Here is a 20260-nt window from a genome sequence, read left to right as displayed (position 1 = left end):
ATCATTTTTAAAATGTAAAAAAATCAGAATTATGCTTGACTTAACAAAATTAAGTTTTTGATAAATTTTACTTTCTAGATCCTAAACCGTAAGATTTATCAATGTATAATATGAAATATTACGTTTATCGAGTCATTTAACTGTAAATTTTAATAAAAAGCACAAAATTGTACATAATGATTAAAAAAAAATTCGAATTCTAGCTTTTTTTATTTTATTTTTTTTTTAAATCTCTGAGAACATTTACTATAGCATATTGCTGTATATTTTTTCAACGAACAAAATGCAGACCAACTTTTGAAAAAATCTGATATCTTGACACGAGAATTTTTTGATTAAAAATTAAAAAGGTGAAATAAATAAATTACAGCATTACAGAAAAAAATTTTTTGAAAAGGATAAAAATGATAGGTAAATCAAAAATTTGGTTATTTGAATTTTTCAAACAAATTTTGAGTTTATGTGGAAAAATTGTCTTTTTATTACCTACAACTTTGCCATTTAACTTTTTTACATAGGACTTTTAGTTTTACCGGAATTCAAGATAAACCATTTTTTTACCACTAAAAACTCACCACTCCCATTTCCAGAACTAGGATCGCCCGTAATTTATTACCCTTTTGTAATGGGTTGCATCCTACTGTAAATTTTTTTTTTTTTTTTCAAAATTTATCGACCCTATAATTGGAAAAACTATTTCAAAATAATAAAAAAAAAATCTCCTGCTTTTTCAGATTTTTATTTGGACGCCCCAAGAGGGTTTAAGTATCTCATTTGAAATAGGAATATGTTGACTTATGAAGCCATTTTTTTTACATATAGCCATATAAATCAAAAATGTTTGATGAGGTTCTTGTCTGCATTATAAACACCGTTTTCAAAAAAGTATAAACCATTTTTCTAGGATCAGGGGTTTTTTGCTGAAAATCTCATGCACTTTGTTATTAATTCAGTGCATGTTGAATAATTATACAAATCTTGATGTAAACGGCGCAACTCTTCTCTAATGGCTATCGGCTATGTTTAACTTTTTGTTGGTAAGTGATTTCTGTAAATGCAAAAACAGTAATACCCGTAATTTTCAAACATATTCAATTAAATGATAAATAACACCGTCAATTTGTTATAAAGAAAATTAACACGAATTTATATCCATTAAACACATTAGTAACTTCAATTATTACCGATAAACTAAACTGCTGGTCTAAGTGTTTTTCATTGCATTATTTGCTGTCAAATTCTTCGAAAAAGAAGTGAAATTTAATCGTTCTCTAACAAAGATTTATGATGAATTCCATTATAATAAATATTAGTGCTTTTCTCTCCGTTTTTACTACATTTGAATTTTTGGCGACCGACGGAAAGTTCCTGACATTTATCGATGTTATCAACAAAGCTGAAAGATTTGATAACGTCTTTCTTTTCAAACCATCACAGGACAACATTTCTACTGATTTCTATTTTGATAACAACTTCATGCGTAACATTACAACTTTACTTGGCATTCCAGTAATCCTTGCAACCGAAGTCAGTTCATTTTATTTGAAGGAAAAGTTCAATGAAAACCTATTTACTATCGTTCAATTTGATTCAAGTGAACTATTTCTTCAACGACTATTAGAATATCTTCAACACTTTCGGTTTTGTAAGATAATTTTTGTGCTGAAAAATAATAATTCTTCAAGAAATAATTTGAAAAAATTAAACAACATTTTTAATTTCTGTTGGGTAAATAGAATAGTTAATGTTGTAGCAGTTTTTCAAGATTTTCTAACTACTTCGACTTACTACAGTTATAGTAATTTCGGAAATTTTACAATTACAAAATTCTTCTGGGACAGCAGAAATTCAGATGTTTTTCCAAATCGAATGCAAAATCTGCAGAAATCTACATTACCAATTCTTTTTGGAGCAGTTGAACCAGCAGAAATTATTTCCAAAAACGCTAACGGTGATACAACAATTGGTGGCTATGTGGGGCATCTTTTTCATTCTTTTGCTAAAAAGCATAATGCTTTGCTGAATACATCGAATGTAGATGTTTCACTTTCATACTACGATATTACTCAACTTGTTTTAAGTGGCAAAGTTGAAATATCGGCTTCATGTTGGATATTTCTGAAAGATTCGATGGATTGGTACTCATATCCTCATAGTTTTATCGATTTTGGTGTAATGTTGCCCATCGAGAAAATCGTTCCTGTTTATAAAATGTTTGCTTTTGTGTTTAATTTGAAAGCCTTTGGTTTAACAATCGTGGTGTTAGTATTGCTTTCGGTGTTGCTTGAAGCAGCTGCTAAGTTATCAAAACCACATCGAGGTGGTTACTATATCGATTGTTTTCGTGGAATACTTGGACAATCGTTTTCTGAACTAAAAAATTCTTCATTCACAACGAAACTCATTTATTCGCTGATCTTTTTGCTTGGAATCATGATAGTAACTTCGTATGATGCATTTCTTCAGTCATTCATGACGGAACCGCCAAGGGAACAAATGATAAGGTCCTTTGAAGACCTAAATTCATATGGTTTGAAGATTGTTGCATATCAACCAGATATTGATGAGACATTATTAAAACTACGACCTGATCTAATGAAGAAATACTCTCATTCATTTCAAGGTGAAAGAAATCTAAAAACTTTTGTAAAACAACGAGATAGCTTTGATATTAAATATGCCTTCACTGTACCCAAATTTAAATGGAAAGTTTATGAAAATCAACAAATTTTCTATGGTCGACAATTATTTCGCTGGTCTAAGGAATTGTGTTTGCTGAAAGATAAGCTAGTGACTATTTCAATAAATGAAAATTCAATTTATAAGAAAATTTTAAACACTCATATCTTAGAAATGCAATCAGCTGGATTGATCAGTTTTTGGCAGAGAAATGTATTTTTTGAATTAATTAGACTTGGACGAATTAAAAAGTTGGATTTTGTATTTGAAACAAAACTGAGATCGATGAAAGTTGAAGACTTCAAGTGGATTTGGATTGTAATGGGTTTGGCGTATGTCATTGCTAGTTTGTGTTTTGTTGCAGAAGTTTTTATTTTTAAATTGAAAAATGGAAGAAATATTTTAAAAAGCCAGTAAGTAGTCGAGAAGATCAAGAAATGTTAAGGTTTTTTGTGAGATTTGAATGAAATTTTATGATATAAATAATTTGTTTGTTTTAAATCCATTTAAATTGTGTCATTTGAATTTGTGTGGTGTGTATACATTGTATTTCTTTATTTCACATTTTTTTCAAATATATTTTGACGTCTTATAAATCGATGAACCATTTATGCATCCACTCCATTTTCCCCCGTTTCCTATTAATTTTTTTAGCAGTGTGGCATAAATTTCAATTAAAAATAAAAAATAAACTATTAGAAATACCTATATCTATAACTTATTTAAAAAGTAATCATCTAAAGGTGAATACTAGTGAAGGATTTTTAAAAATCAATCATTAAATAGGGTAAATAGGGGTTTAACGTAATTGCAAAAAAGTGGCTATTTTCTAAACGCGACGTTGTAGAAAATTGAATTCTTTTTTAATCGATAGATAAATTTAATGGCAGGCTGACAAAGGTATTGAAAAAAATTTTAAAACCAAGTTATGAATGGTTTATTAAAACTAAAACATGTGGTAGACCTTTGACAAAGGTGATTATAGGTAGGGGAAATTTTTTCTGTCAATTTCAAAAATGCCATTTTAAAGATAATAAAATAAAATTAGGGGTCTATAAAGGATTTTTTTTTTAGTCTCTTGGTTCGAAATATGAATTTTTGAAATACACCTAGTTTGTAAGGATTATTTTCGGGTGTTTTTGTTTTTTGTAGTCATTTTTTGGAGCTTTCAAAAAATCTGAAACTTATATAACATTGTAGATTTATCAACTATTCATAAGCATAAGCAATTTTAAAAAGATTTTTGGGTGGATAACGAAAACAACAAGAAAAAAATTTGATTTAACTTTATTAACCATGCTGGTAATATTACCTTTTATTTGATATATCACGCATTACGGTACACTGACTACAAGTTACACAATCTTAAGTTGGAAAACTTCAAGAATATCAAATGCCACCTGTGGAGATCTGTTGCCGATGACCATTCTAACTTCTTTGGTAGACATCATACAGATATGATTGAAACATCATAAGAAAGATGAAATAATGAGCTTTCAGATGGTATAAAATTTATTAGAAGTTGGACTTTAAAGTAATGGAAGAAAAAAAAGCTCTTTTTGGAGATGTCGTAAAGACATGGTTAATGTGAATATTTTGAGGTGAAATAATAGGCTTTCAGATGGTGTAAAATTTATTATACAGTGGTGGAAAAATAATTAGAAACACGCTCTTTCTTTTCAAAATGTTTGTATGTTCTTAATATGAATAAAAAATATTAGAAATATTTTTTAACAGAGGTATTTGAAGAGCTTGATGTTTTACTAAGGATCTCCTCTTTATTGCACCTTCTTTTTCTAAAAAGTAAGGGCTTGGTGTGTCAGGAATATTGTTAAGGACGTTTTTTTATTTTTTTGGAACATGTGGCATTTTTCGAGGACTGCAACCACATTAACCAACTAATAGAAATTAGTTGGTGATAGTCCTTTTTATTAATTGTACGTTTAATTAATTGACCAAGTTTGGCAAATGTAAATGCTGAAAATCAAAAACAGGATATTTCTTAGTAATTTTTCCTCAGTGTTTCTAATTATATTTCCACACAAAATCGGACTATATTTTAGATTTTTTGCAATATTTTTCTTTTGTTGGATAAATTCTAAATTGTTTTTCCTAAAATGTTACAAGGATTGTATCATCACTCATGTTTGCTAAAAATTTGTTAAATATTTTGTATTTATAGTAAGAAAAAAACAACATTTTGTAAACAAAGGAGAACGTTTCTAATTATTTTGCCACCACTGTAGGTTGTCATATAAAAAATACATTTTTGGATAATGGGAGAAGTGTCACTTTTTTCTTAAAAAAAAAATTATTGTTTTTAATAAATAATTTTTATGCCTTTTGCGCATTGTAAAAATTTGAGTATAGTTTTATTCTTTAGAAGAAATAATAAGCTTTTTAATGATATATTTTTTTGTAAGCTTTTTATATGTGCCCTTGATTATGAAAGTGGACTAAGTCACTTTTTGCATTGTTTAAAGAAAAACTTACATAATAATTTTCTTATAACGATTTAATTTTATTTTTTTTTATGAAATCACTAGAGGAGCAATAAAGAAGTTTATTTACTGCAATTTCGCTTTCAAATAAACTTTACCAATTAAAGAATAATTATTTTTATGCTAGATTTGATGCCATTTTTAGGAGTGACTTAGTCCACTTTCATAATTAAGGGCACATATATAAAAAAATTATGTAATGAGAAAAGAAAAAAAGGTAATTTTTTTAGCTTTTTTTTTTGTAAATTATGATTGGATTCAAAAAGTTATTCCGTTTTTTCTACAAAACATACAGATATAAATATGTAAGGTCTTATTCTTTAGCTTAAGTACTTTACTATGAGATCTTCTAAATTTTTGAACTAGAAAGTTGACAAAAAAATAAATTTTTAATTCAGCATATTTCGTTTGATCCATTACTTTTGGGGACACCCGGTATGTTTGTCTATCATCGTATTTCTTCATCTATCGTCCTCTTTCGAAATCGATTGTCTTCTATCGTCATTTTTCGTCGTCTATCGTCAACTATCTTCATCTATCGTCATCTATCGTCGTATATGGTCGGTCGTCCATCTTTGTCATTCCTCGTTTATGGTCTTCTATCGTCGTTTTTTTCATCTATGGTCCTATATCGTCGCCTATCGACGTATTTCACCGTCAACTGTCGTCTTCCCCTCGTCTATCATCTTCTGTCGTCGAGTTTAGTTTTCTATCGTAGTCTATCGTCATCAATCGTTTTCTTTTGTCGTCTAATTTTGTCTATCGTCCGTCATCTCAATCGTTGTCTATCATCGTCTATAGTCTTTTCTCTTTAATCGTCGTCTATCTTCATTTATTATCGTTTCATTATCGTCTTTCTTCTTCTTCTTTGGAATCTTTTGTCTTCTTTTGTCAACTATCTTCGAAATACGTTGAATTGTAGCCCATCGACGTATTTCTTCGTTTATCGTCGTCCATCATCGTATACCGTAGCCATTGTCCACACCCATTTATTCGCCCAATTTAAAATTCCTTCAAGCTATTCCATTCGCTTATAGCTCTCACTTGACAAATAGAATTTGTCCTATCGCCCACGAAAAAAAAGACTCACCTAATTCCAATAAAAATTAATCAAAATTCATAGACCAATTAAAAGTCAAGGATTTGCTCTTAATATCCTCTCATTTATTTATCCTGTGCAACTGATTGGGTCTCAAACTCAATTTATTCAATATTTGACCAAAAAAAAGGAAATCGAGAAACCAAATTTCGAGATGTCCTCCTATATTTCGGAAAAACAATTGTTATTTGCTATTTTTTCTATTTTTTCTCAGGATTTTTTCATTTTATTTTGTATTTTTTTTCGTTTGTCGTCCTTTTTTTTTCTCCATTTCACAAAAGTCAACACATTTCGATTCCCTTAAATGAAAATCAACAAAGCCGCAGTATTAAATGGCTCTGCCGATACTGATTCTTCGAACCAAAAAAAAAAAAAAATACCAAAAGTACTCAAACACAAATTCAACCTAAGAGCTTGAGGGAGTTTATATCATCAGCGTCATGGTCCTTTCGTCCTCGGTTCAGTGGCATATTTAACAAAAAAAAGAAAAAATTGCAAGCTCCTGTCTATACACTCATCTATATAAAGAAGGCGCAGCAACAATTCCGTTTTCTGGCTTCTTAATTGCCTTCTAGATTTTTCTCTCTCCCTCTTTTTTTTTATATATAACCTCGAGTAGCGGTACCTCTGCTCTATACAATTGCTAGACCAAAAGCAAATCTCAGCTTATCCGGCTAGATATTCATTTGGAATCACCCTCCGTTTAACCTTCTGTGCACTCTCTTTCTCTTCAGCGAGGACCTGAAGAGTTCGCAAAAATATCAGGCCAACATAAAAAAGGACTCGTCGTCGACGGACATCCATCGTCCTTCTATCAAAAAAAAAAAAAAAAAAAAACAAAAAAAAAAAATAGTAATAAAATGCAGACTGGAGCTGCTGTTTCAATCAGATATAGCTTTTCTGGGAAACAATGCGGCAGCTGGGCAATGAAAAAAGGATACACTGAGGATCCTTATTTGGCATTGCTTACTGCTGCTTTTTCTGTTGCAAGAATTCTCCTTAAATCTGATGTAGATTTGTATGTGTGTTGTGTTTATGTTTGTGGAATGTATGTGTGTATGTATTTTACCATCAACCGCGTGTCGTCCATTTCCTAGGATGAATTTCCATTCTCATCGTCTCCATTTTCAGTGTGTTTTGTTCACAATTGCCAATAAATTTCCACAAGGACGCATGAAATTCATGCTACTGGATTTGCTTATTTTTTTTTTTTTTTTGCTTGTCTTCTTTTCTTTGCTCATAGAAAAGTATCTTCACAAGCACAGTCCATCCCTATTATTCTATCTAGGCTCCTTTCTAGATCTGCTATTCTATTTTCACTGGGTAACTTTAGTCCCGTATCTATAAAACGGTTAAAGGACAAAAGCGGATTCCAGATTACGATCTCTGGGTGCCATAGGTGTAGCCACCATATCAAATTGGATACTATGTGGACGTTTGCCATTCGTTTACCCCATCACTTCCTGCCATATACTAAGCGGCATTGCGCTGCTAGAGGGACCTCACTTCTTCATCTCATTTAGTTCAGTGTCCTGTTTAACGGTCTTTTCCTCCTCCTAAGGTTAGATGAGGATTTGTGTTCTTTCTTTTTTTTTTTTTTTGTTCGCAATGCCATGAGTGTGAGTGTATGTGAAAGGGCAATAGAGAAGCTTTTGTTGTTTTTATACAGGGATGGATTTTCCTAGGCGCAGATGTGTAAAGGCTTGAGGCCCAAGTGAAAAAATTAGGGGCCCATCGAGTTAAATGTTTTAAAATATAGTTTCGAATGTTTATGGAAGTTCTCAATATTTATTTATAATATTATAAAGAAGAAAGATCATCAAAAATACTTGGGAACTTCTTATAGGATATTTATAAAAAACCCAAGGGGTCTTAGAAAATTTTTCGATGTTTTTGTCTGGAGATTTAATATTAGGTTCAGTTTTTTGTTATGGAAAGTCTCTTAAGATACTGATATTGAGAAAAATAAAGTAAGCAATACTTTTTTAAGGTCTTAAGGAGGTTTTAAATAGTTTTTTTTATTAAATAATCAATTTTTCTTATTTAATCTCTTGAGGTAGCAGTTCACACATGGTTAGGTCATGCCATGAAGTTTAAATAAGACCTCATTAGGACCTTCAAATTTAAAAATTATTGAAAGTTTTTTTTCAAAGAAAGACTCGAGGGGTCTTAAAATTTTTTCGAAGTTTTTTGTCTTGAGATGTAGGTAATAGAAAATTAAGTTTTTTGTTACAGAAAGTCTGTTGATTTACTGATTTTGAGAAAAAAAGTAAAGTAAACCCTTTTTGAGGTCTTAAGCCTGCTTAGGATCTTAAAAAAGGGTTTAAGTAGGTATAATATTTTTACTAAAAAATTTAATTTTTATTCTTTGGGTTGCTATCCCTTTTAGGGCTCACAAATGGTTGAATCATGCCAAGAAGATTAAATAAGACCTCATTAGGACCTTCAAAGGAGAATGGGCAAGTTTGTATGGAACGTGGACGTTACGCGGCCAGGAATGAATTTGTTATTTTTTGATGTAACTAAGTCGTACATATAGTGTGCAGAAGTTTTATCCTTATGATGTACTTCACAAAGGTTTAAAATGCATTTTTGCATTTAACACTTTTTATAGATTGTCTCAATGTTGTAGCTTTAATGGGTATTTTAAGTGCAAAATATGATACTCTGTAATTTTACCTGAGTATGAAGACCTTTATCTTGAATATCCAACCACTAGAATCCAAACTATAAGGTTTTTAAAACAACAATTTCAAGCCTTTTTTGATAATGTTATCGTTCAATTTTCAGTTTGTTTTAACCGTTTGAAAACTCTCGAACAAAATCTAGAAGTGGTTGGCTTAAAAATCTAATATTATGAGTTCTATTGGCCGGATTTTCAAGAATAATGTCTTCAGGCTTAGGGAAAATGACAGAGTATCATTTTTTGTATTTAAAATCAAAATATAATTCGATTTGTCCTTTACACATTGAAAGATGCATTAACAATACTAATATTGCAATATCTTGCATTCTTTACGCAATACAGCCAAACTTCCATAGTAAAAGTTTTTCCTAAGTTACTGTTCTTTCATTTGATACCAATTTCATTAATGGCCGCTAAACGTCCAAAATGCCCATTCTCCTTTAAAACCTTACAAAATAGCTTGTAGGTCATGTTGAGATTTTAAAAACAAAATCATTAAATCCACCCCTGTCTTCTCACATATTCTATACAATGAAATAGAGATTTGAGTCTTCGTTCTTCTTTATTTTTATTAAAAAAAAAGAAGTCAAACGCATCTCTCAGATCGGATGTTGTTTGTATATTTCAATTTGAATCCCTTTTGTTTATGATTTTGTTAAATTGAAATCCCTCAAGCGTAAAAAGGTCCTTAAACTATACTCTATAACGCACATACCTACCTTTAATACAACAAATATATATTTAATTTATGCAAAACCAAAAAGGCACAGAGAAAGAGGAAAATTGTGGGTGGGAATATGATGTTCTATATCATCATAAAGACACAAAGAGAGACTGGGATAGAGAAAACGAGAAATGTTTATTCATAATTGGATTTAAATTGATAAACGAACTTGATATGTATTTTTGGGGAATTTCTGTATTTGACACCTGATGCTTATCAATTATTTTAGAAGTATTCTGATGATCATTTTAAGAATTGTCTTAACATTCAATTTTAATCGAAAGCTGGTTTTATGTTGTATTAGATTAGAGAATTATTAATTGATGTGGTTTTGAATTGCTTGAATTGAAATTGGGCATTGAAATGCCCAAAATAACGATATGGGTTTTTGATTATATTGTCAGTTTTGAAATGTTTGAGTAATTGAAGGAAAACTACATAATCTGCAAGGCAACAGTGTGACAAGGAACAAAGAGACAAAGGTTACTCTTGCTCTATAAAAAAACACCCTTCACTTCCATAGATACCGGATTCTCATCCTTACGTAACGTTATTGTTCGGTTCCAATCGAGTGCTACTTGTAAAAACTGATTTTTGACAGTAAATACCTATGTCATTCATCCAAAAAAAAAACACCCTTTCACTAAAAAATTCATTTTATTTTTTGTTTTCGATGACAAGTTGAACGTTTAATCTTAATTTCCTAGACATTATACCATTTGATCTTTGAAATTTACTAAACAAAACACCCTTTCAAACAAAATTATTTAATGAATACTCTTTTTTCTTGCTTTCTATCCCAAATGCAACGTTTTCATCTAATTTTATTAGGGTTGAAAAAAAAACACCCTTTAAAACTTGAAATTCTTATAGACACTTAAGATTCTTGCTTCCAATCTCAAAAGCAGGTAACCATTATTATTTTCTAATCTACTTAGTTTTTGCAATAGATTTTTCTCTATTAAAAAAACACCCTTTTACATAAAAAAAAGTCTTATTTAATTCTTAATTCTTATGGCATAGAGACACAACAATTTTAATGACGTTCGTAAGAGTACCATTTATACCTACCATTGATTTTATTGGACTTGAAGCATATTTTTCTTATTTGCAAAAAAAACCACCTTTTCACATAAAATATTTGCATAGATTGCTTAGGGTCCTGGTTTCTATTAGCAATGAAACATTTTTACCAATTTTCATTGGGGTACTATTTTGGTCCCAGTTTTTGTGGTATTTGTTCTTAGTTTCATCACTTCTTAAAAAAAAAAACACCCTTTCACTCAAGACTCACTATAGACTCTTAAGAGTCTTTAACACCCTTAAAGCAAAAATATTTAAAAAAAATTTCATGCATCCTTTTGTTCCTCCTTTGTCTTAAACCTTCATTCTGTATTTCATCAGTGTATAAGATTTCTCTGTTCGTTAAAACAGAATTTGAGGGAACATTTTTTTCTGAAAAGTACAATTTTCCATATCAGTTTCAAAGATTTTACCACTTAATTAATATTCAAAACATAGCCCTTTTTTTTTGAGATCCAAAATATTTCAAAATTTAAAATTGATTAATTGAGCATAATATTCTGAATAAAACTTTTCCAATTCACAAAATGATTTCCCTTTTGTATAATTTCATGCACGATTGGCTTCTTTCCAAAATCTATACACTTTCTCCCTGAAACCAAAGAAAAACGTGCTATTTTCTTTGTGTAAATATTTGCCATCTCAATTTCACATTTTTTTGTGTAGAACTATTCCAATTGCACTATTAATATTCTTGCCTTCATTTCCTCAAAAGCCATAATCGTTCATTCAATCAATGTCCTTTCTTATTCACACTTTCAGAATCTTCAATATTTTACTTACAAACTCAAACAAACTCATTGAATTGAGCTTTAAGAAATCTCTTGTTTTCTCTTATTTGATAAAACACCAGTTGGCACACAGCAGGGATCCTTTAAGTTTTAACTACCGGAAATACAATTTTAATTAATTAATTATTTAGGAAAAAAAAGGATACAATGAAACATAAGGAATTCCCAACTCAGATTTTGAGAATTTAATTTTATTTCAAAATTTAAACAAAAAAAAAAAAAAAACTGAACTAAACGCACACAGAAGAAGGGAGGGCCCAGGATTATGATGGATTAGTTTTTATCGAATCAGAGGAAATAAATTTCATTTAAGGATTAAGCGAAGAGAATACATATTTCAATGCAGAAACTTTTCCCAAAATTTCAGTTGTAAATCTCTCGAATATACAAACTTCTTTTTTTTTTTACCCAAATAACAGTTGTTATATAGAGTTACCACCTCCAAAAAAACCCTCTCTCTCTGTTTCACTATCCTTTTTGCTATATAGATTGCCACAGGACTCGTCGGAATTGCGAATCCTTATGAATTATTATGGGAAAAACTATACGATTCCCGTCAAACAGATGTTGGAAAGTGAAAAAGTTTTTTACACATTGCCCTGATGCTCTCTCTATATATGCTTCAGCACCCTCTTCTAACAAAAACATACAAACAAACATACACCTGCAGCAGCATAACCATCATCCGAATTCGATTTTAGGGATAGGTAGGGGTATGAAATTTGATAATGGGAAGTTTGGAGAGCATATAAATGTACGTATGTGTTGTGTGTGTTATGCCCTTCTATTTGAAAAGTTATTTCCACACATTCGCACGTGCCTTTCGGAATTCCTAGAAAGTGCCATTCGAGAAAAGCTGCCGCAAATAGTTTTCATTTGTTTTAGTCTTCACAAAAAAGTTGATATAGTTGCCATCAAGTTCTTTTTTTTTTACTAAATTGTTGTTCCTGTGCTCAGTGCTTAGTGCTAAATGATAAGTGTTAAATTATAAATCCTAAATGTTAAATGCTAAACGCCAAATGCTAAATTCTTAAAGCTTAATCCCAAATGCTAAATGCTTAACGCGAAATGCGAAATGCTTAGTGCTAAATGCAAAGTGCTTAGTGCTAAATGCTAAGCGCCAAATGCTTAGTGCTTAGGCTTAATCCCAAATGCTAATGCTTAACGCGAAATGCTAAATGCGAAATGCTAAGTGCTAAATGCTAAACGCGAAATGCTTAGTGTTAAATTCTAAATGATAAATTGGTTAATGCTTCATGCTTAACGTTAATGCTTAGCGCTTAGTGCTCAATGCTTACTGCTAACTGCTTAATGCTTAATGCTTATTGCTTAATGCTAAGAAGTATGTTCGTAAAATAAATCTGGTCTCGAAGTTAATGATAAAAATAAATTTCACTTAAAATCACCTTACTTGGCAACCATGTCACACTATGGGGAGGTGGTTAAACTTGATAGGATTTATCTTTCTATACAAAAAAAAAAACAAGAAGAAATAAAACATGTGAAACTGCTCGATATGTAACACATGGACGATATGATCGACTTGCCTCTTAAAGTGTTGAAGAATACGAGAAGAGAGAGAGACCGAAAGGATTTTCTATAGGACGAAAAAATATAATAAAAAAATATAAAAACTTTTCCAATCGAATGAAAATATTTTAATGTTGTGCAAATAGTTAGTTTATATTTTTTTTATATCTTTTTCCATTAACAATTCTCTTTCTTCTCTTCTCAGGTCTTTCTCCTTTTCATTCTTCAAAAAAGATGGTAGGTTAAGAATATGTTTTCTTCTAATATCTCTTTATCAAACATTTCCTAAGTTTTACATATTTTTTTTTTTTTTTTTTTTATGGAAATTGATAACGAAGTGTTTTCTTCGAATTCATTTTAACACAAGAAAAGTCGAAGTTCGTTGGAAGAGCAGGGCGATTATTTCGTTTCTTTTTGGTAGAAAGTTTAAGAATTCCCATATGGAAATTTTGTAATAGGGATAACTTTATATACGTGTAGAATAGGTAACCTTCGAGTTATAAGAAAGAATGATGAGAGTTTTGTTTGATTTTACTTTTCTTATAGGTATAGTCTGGACGAAAGGGGCTTGAGAGAATTTCCAATTTCAAAGTTACTTAACTTGAGAATTTTTGAAGATGTATGTACCTACTTTTAATTGGCATTTTTATTAATTTTTTGTTACACTTTAAAAAGGTTTTTTTTTGTAAACGTTGAAAGGTGGTGATAAGTGATAAGTGTGTAATGGTTGGTTAATTGCCTAGTGCTAAGTCATAACTGAGAAGTGGTAGTTGGCAAGTGGTAAGTGGAAAGTGTTGCCGGTGTTTTCATTTTACTTCATTGATAAGTGATAAGTGCTTAGTGCTAAGTGATAAGTGATATGTGCTAAGTGACAAGTAGAAAATGAAAAATGTTAAATAGCAAGTATATTTCTAGATTAAATATTCTCGCCAAAATGTCAACTCTACTTCTCAGACTATTCGATAAAACACAATACAAGAAATGTTCTTTATTTTTCTTCCTTTTTTTGAAAAACTGGGTCAGGAAAGTTATTTGGTGAAAGTGAGTGTGTGAAGAGGATAAAGTTCGATTTAATGCAGAAACTAAATGCAAGTTTGCCAGGAAATAAATAAAATTGAAAATTAAATTCATGAAATAAATTTTCTGTATTGAAAAGTTTTATTTTTTTTTTTTTTGTTAAGGAAATGGGGAGAGGGAGAAGGAAAAGGAATAGAATTTTAAGTTTAAGAAATGACAACAAGAAGCCAAGCGGAATCAACAGAACCATTATTGATTGGAATCAAGTTGTGTTACAAAGATTATGATCTTGAAGTTATCGATATAAATTATTGTTTTGGTCGAATGAGTTTTTGAAAGTTATCTTTTGTTAATTTTATGCACAAATGGAGATTCTCATTAAAATGTATATCTTTTGAGCAAATTGATTTCTTTGAAATCAGATAACGTTATTCAATAATATATGTTGGGAACAACAATATTAAGTTTAATAGGGTATTGACTGAATTACATAATTACATCAAAATAAATTTTCTCGAGAATCTTAAACATTCAAAGTTCGGGTAAATAACTGAATAGTTTTTATTTTGCTGTCCCCCACGCCTCTTTCCCTCTCCTCCAGATTCCGCTCGCGTTGATGTCTATTTAACCACAAAAACTATATTTTTAGAAATAAAATCGTGGAACACCATAGAAAAATGGAATATTTTCTACTAATTTTAGATTCTTTAGCAGTCTTGCATTTGATACTGAAAGCTTCAAATACTCATTCAGACAATATTATTCAGAACTACCAGATTAAATAGTTGGCGATAAAAATAACTGTTAATTGTTATTAAATCAAATCCAGTTTATTCTTGAAAAAAATCAAAACTTCTTTAAGAAGTGAATGTGAACTGAAAAAAAAAACAAAGTGCAAAATCCTATGAGAATTTCAAATTTTTGTTTCATTACATTTTATTTAGCCCAAAAAGACTTTTTCATGTTATGGCACATAAATTCATCTTCAAATCCAGTTTATTCATGAAAAAATTGAATTGAATGTGAATTGAAAGAAAAAGAGTGGAAAATCCTATGAGAATTTTAAATGTTCGTAGTGCTATATATTCAGCTGCAAGTGTCTCTTCCGATGTTATATCTCATGAATTCATTTATAAATAGGAATATTCTCGTATTTAATCTTATTTTAGAGACCTAAAGGAGCATGCCAACTAACATTTCAGCATTGTTGAAGGTATTATCGAAGTAAAATTTAAGCTTCTTTTAAAATTTAGTTAGGTTGTTGGGCATGGAAAAAGGAGAATGTTAAACAAGTTGGATTTTATATAACAATCTCTATAAGAAGCTTAAACGAACCTCTACCGAAGCTTTGATATTTTACAGATAGCTTCCTAAGAGCTTTAATAGATTTTTAATACAAGTCTTATCGAAATTATAGAGAAAAAAAAAACAAATACATAAAACAATTTTCTTTTTTAATAGGTTTTCATTTGATTATACTTTATGAAAAAAATTCCAATTTAGATTATTCAATGTCAAAACCAAAACAAAAAATACAAAACTAGGTAATTTCTGTATAGCTTCTATAAGTTCATTTACCGAAGCTTCTCCGAAAAACAAGTTTTCTTCGGTAAATATTATTTAACAGTATTTAAACAACTTATTAAGAGTTGTTAAACAAGTTTGAACTTCTATAAGCAATTTAATTCTGAAGCAAGCTCTATACAAGCTCTATAAAAGCTTTTACTTTCGAGATTTCAACTAACAGAAATTTTTGTGTTAGTTGGGATATCCTCTTCGGAGAATGGGATAATTAAATATTTTCATCCTTCTTCAAGGCTTATAATAAAGAATTAATTATTTATTTTTGTTCGTTGTTTATAATTCACACTGTGTTTGGTAGAAAAAATTAAAATCGTAAGTAAATGTGATATTTATAAATACAAAATGAAAACAAAGAAGCACAAGGAAACTGTAAACTTTTTTTCTATTTTTTGTGAGTTCCTGAGCCTACGTTTTCTTATTCCCTTTTTTTGCCTTTTTCCTTTAATATTTTGGGCTTTCTTACAGTGCATTTCTATTTGTCCTTCTTGTAGAAATATTTTCCCTGATTTTGGGAATTTCTTAATTTTTTTCATCTCCAATGGTCTCAATTAAATAAAAGACTGTAATTATCTATCCATCAACGAAGGACAAAGATATTCCTATCATACCTTCCTCATTTTTGTATGAAAAAAAAGAAAGAAAAATTCATTTCATTCCAAGGTCTAAAATCCATTTCGATATGAAAGCATGAATAGAAGAACAATGAATGCACATTAACAATCACTTTCTGCCACTGTCATGCAATCAATAGTGACGTTGATGTGTTTTTTTTTTTTTTTCATTTTTCATTAAAACAACAAACTAAAAACTGATGTTTTTTTAATTAAAAAGTCTGTCAACGTTAATCAATTCTTACATCCATGTATTTGTATAGTTTATAGTTTGTACCTATTATTTTCATTCCTATCCCAAACAAACTACCAACATTTATATCAATCCAGCTTTTCTAAAACAAATTGAAAAAGTTAATTTATATTTTAGATGTTTGTAAGTTTTTTTTATAATTAAAATACTACAATCGGTAACTATGCACTCTACTTTGAAAAACCAAAAACTAAAAAAAAAAAAAAACTAATTTTAAATTACCTTCATTTAATTTAAAACTCTCATCTATTGAAAAAGTGGAAAACATATAAAATACTTGTATATAATTGAAACGCTAATGAAATTTACAAAAAACTTTTTTGGCTAAAAGGTAAATACTATAGTTGTATATATAAAATAGAAATGCAAACATTTTTAATCAGAATAAAATCTAAACAACTCGTCCTTCCAAAAACATGTCAATTTTGCTTTTTGCCTAAACTAACCCAATCTCATTATCAATTCAAAACTTTTTATTTAATTTGTTTCATTTGATAAATCCACTTCGTTTGTTGCTTGTTGCTTTAATTCAACAAAAAAAAAACTAATAATATAAACTGCGTATTACAAACACCTTTAGCAGTAAAACGGCTGGATTTGTCAAAGTGAATAGTAGGGAAAATTAATGGGCGCCCATTTCGGTGGAGACTTTTTTTTAGAAGTCTTCACCGTGCAACAGGTTTTAATGAATCAACTAACTTCTTGTAACAGGTTCAAGTAAGTTCGTTTTTCAAATGGGAGTTTGGTCATATTGTCCATCACATTGGATCTTTGCGATAAGTCTTTATTCGTTAATTGATTTCTTTAAAAACCCTTTTTCTGAGGTCTCAACAGTTGTTTTTTTAAGCTTAAATTGGTGTTATATGAAAAAAAAAATAGAAAAAATGGTTCGCAAAACACATTGAAACTGAAGTTTCGATATACTGTATTGTTTTTTCAAGGTCCCAAAATATATCGGAGCTTAAGTAGGTCTAAAAAAACTTCTTAAAAATATGTGAATTTTTAAGAAAAATCGCGATTGGTCAAAGCCAGGTTTTTTGTTTTTTTTTCATAGGAGGTCCTAAGTAAGAAGGAAATAACTATAATTTGGAGCGTTATGACAAGTGTCTGTAAACATATTTTTTTTATAGTTTTGAAATTTTAAGGAGGTCCAAATTTTTGAAAGATGATTAGCATGAGTTTTACCAATAAACGTCTTAGGATCTTCAACTTAACTGTGAGAAAACTTGAATGGTTAGAGTTGTTGTGATTTTTTTACTCTATAGGGTCTCAAAAATAATGGAAAATTATTAAATAGCAAGCATAATAATTTAGTTTTAAAAAAAAATTAATTTGAGGTTCTAAAATTTACGAGAGTTCTAAAAATGTTTGTGAGATTGAATTGTATACAGTGAATTTTTTGAGATTCACTCGTATTTTTACTCGAATTATATTCTTAGCAGATTCTTTGTAATTTTGTACAAATTGTAAGTTGTTCTTAGGTCTTAACAATAACTTTCTTAAAAAAAAAAAACGTGGAATTTTCAATCAGTTGCAAAGAAGGCTGCAAAATACATTAGTTGGTGAAACGTTCTAACTTTGTATGAATATTCTAGACTTCAAGTTTGAGTTTTAGACATGTATCATTTCTAATTTAAGGTCTCAAGACTTTTCGTAGTTGGAGATGGTTAAGGAGTATGATCCTTTTCACTTATCTATCTTCTTTACCTAAGGTCATATTCGGTTTCATTTTGTTTACATCAAAAGAGGTCCTAAACAAAAAACGACAGGCCCTTTGTGTCTATCTTAAAATAATATCTCTTAAATTGTTGGGTTTAAAACCGACCATTTCTACACAATTTTTCATTTATTTGAGGTCCGAACATTTTTGTGAGGTCCGAAATTTTTTGAAGAGAGAGAGGAGGAATTAAAAGAAGGTGGTTTTTACATTCAAATATCTTTTTATCTTGAACAAAACTCGATTAACCAAAATTGATGTAGTTTTGAATTATAGGGTCTTAAAAAAAAAAAAAAAAACAACTACAAATATTTAAAAGTTAATGGTTTTTGACTAAAGGCTCTAAACTTAAACTCCAGAGTAATCGTGATAGTTCTTTTTACTTTCTGAATTAACTTAGAGTACCAACATTTTTATGAGGTTCCAAAACTTTTTCGAGACCGAATGGAATCCCAATAACACCAACCAAGTCCGCCCCTGTAATTTATGTCGAGCAACTCAATTCAATTAGTAAAAGTTCAAACTGAAAATGCAAACTGTTACATTTAATTTGTGTTTGTGAGTGTACCATTTTTGTTTTTGTTTTTTGTTTATATTTTTTTTTTACAATTTCATTAGAATATTAAATTTGTCAGGAATGTGGTTTAGTCTTGTTTCAAATGTGTGTGTTCACTTTTAAGTTTTCCCATTCACAATTTCTATGAATGAAAATAACACAAAAAATTAAAATGAAAAGCAAAAAGTTACACATTTACTCTGGGTTACTCTGTTGTGTACAAAACTCATATCTGTCACTTTATCTGTCATCGTTCTCTAGAGAAATGAAAAAGAAGGTGCTCTCGTGCTTTCGTGTAACCATTTTGTTTTTAAAATAACTTTTACTCACCGAAGTAGAAGAAGAAAAAAAAATAGAAAAGTAAACCGAGCCAAACCGCAAGAAATAAAAATAAAAACACTATCGCCATCAACATTCAAACCATCAACCCAAACCCGTTAACGAGGAAAAGCTTTATACATTTAATTACTCTCGATGTGAGTGGTTGAAGAGATGAATTCGCTCGCTCCATTCGTCCTGTTTTCTTTTTTGTTTTTGTGAAGTAACTCTTTAAGACACCAACCAAGCCAACCAACCAACCAACCAACCAACCATTACCGGATACGGATGTGAATGTGAAGAGGGCAACAAATTAAGATTGCATTTTAATGAAATAGAAGATAAGGGCAACAGCAACACCATTGAATTGACAGACAAGCTACGATGGACTGTCGGTTGCTGGAGAAATTGTAGAAATGAATGAACTAATGATGGCCGTTGTTGTGGGAGTTTCAAGCCCACTAAGGAAACTAGTACTAGGGTTTGGTTAGGGTTTACTGGGATTTTTTTTTTCGTGTTGTTCATTTCTTTTCTTATTTCCTTTCGGGTGAGATGACAGTCTGTCACAGCTAAGAGAAGTTTAATTAAGGCCAGGAAGAACAGAATTAAAAGTGTTCGGTTGAATACACTGAGAGAAAAAGTTAAAATAGAAATTTTTAAAACTTAAAAAAAATGTGTTCTTTTTCTAAGAAACTTTTTGACTTAAAAGGCGGAGTTCCAAATTCAACTTCTCAAGACAAAGTTTCTCATTAAACAAACTTTATAAAAAAAGGTCTTTTAAGCAAAAAATTCAAAGATAAGTTACCAAAACTTGAGCTTAAAACTGGACCTGAATTTTTTTCAAATTTTTCGAATACGAAAACTAATTTCCAACGATTTTTTCAAATATAAACATTCTAGAATGTCCTTCTGGTGAGATATTTCTTTTCGAAATTTAATTTCCAAAGTTTTGACGTAAATTTGAAATTTTCAAACTTTGGATAAAGATACATATCTCAGGAACTCGGAGGTTTTCAATGGTGGAAACCGAAACAAATAACCATTTAAAGAGTATATTTTTGATAGTCCTTGGCATTTTTTTTTAAATCTAAAATTTCAAAAAAAAGTAAAA

At 30.0% G+C, this 20260-nt stretch overlaps 2 protein-coding genes across 2 annotated transcripts in view; one reads left to right on the top strand and one right to left on the bottom strand.

The window, feature by feature from the left end:
• Positions 1-20260, bottom strand: part of LOC129919602 (putative uncharacterized protein DDB_G0267840) — a 105112-nt gene that overhangs the window by 66358 nt on the left and 18494 nt on the right. The window lies entirely within an intron of this gene.
• Positions 1870-19573, top strand: LOC129918168 (uncharacterized). Its single transcript, XM_055998542.1, has 2 exons — positions 1870-2623; positions 19386-19573. The coding sequence occupies exons 1-2, from the start codon at positions 1870-1872 to the stop codon at positions 19571-19573; spliced, it is 942 nt and encodes a 313-aa protein (XP_055854517.1).

Source organism: Episyrphus balteatus, chromosome 4 (assembly GCF_945859705.1).
Source record: "Episyrphus balteatus chromosome 4, idEpiBalt1.1, whole genome shotgun sequence".
Classification (NCBI taxonomy): Eukaryota; Metazoa; Arthropoda; class Insecta; order Diptera; family Syrphidae; genus Episyrphus; species Episyrphus balteatus.
Note: the sequence above shows the minus strand (reverse complement) of the source record. Positions and strands in the feature narration are given on the sequence as shown.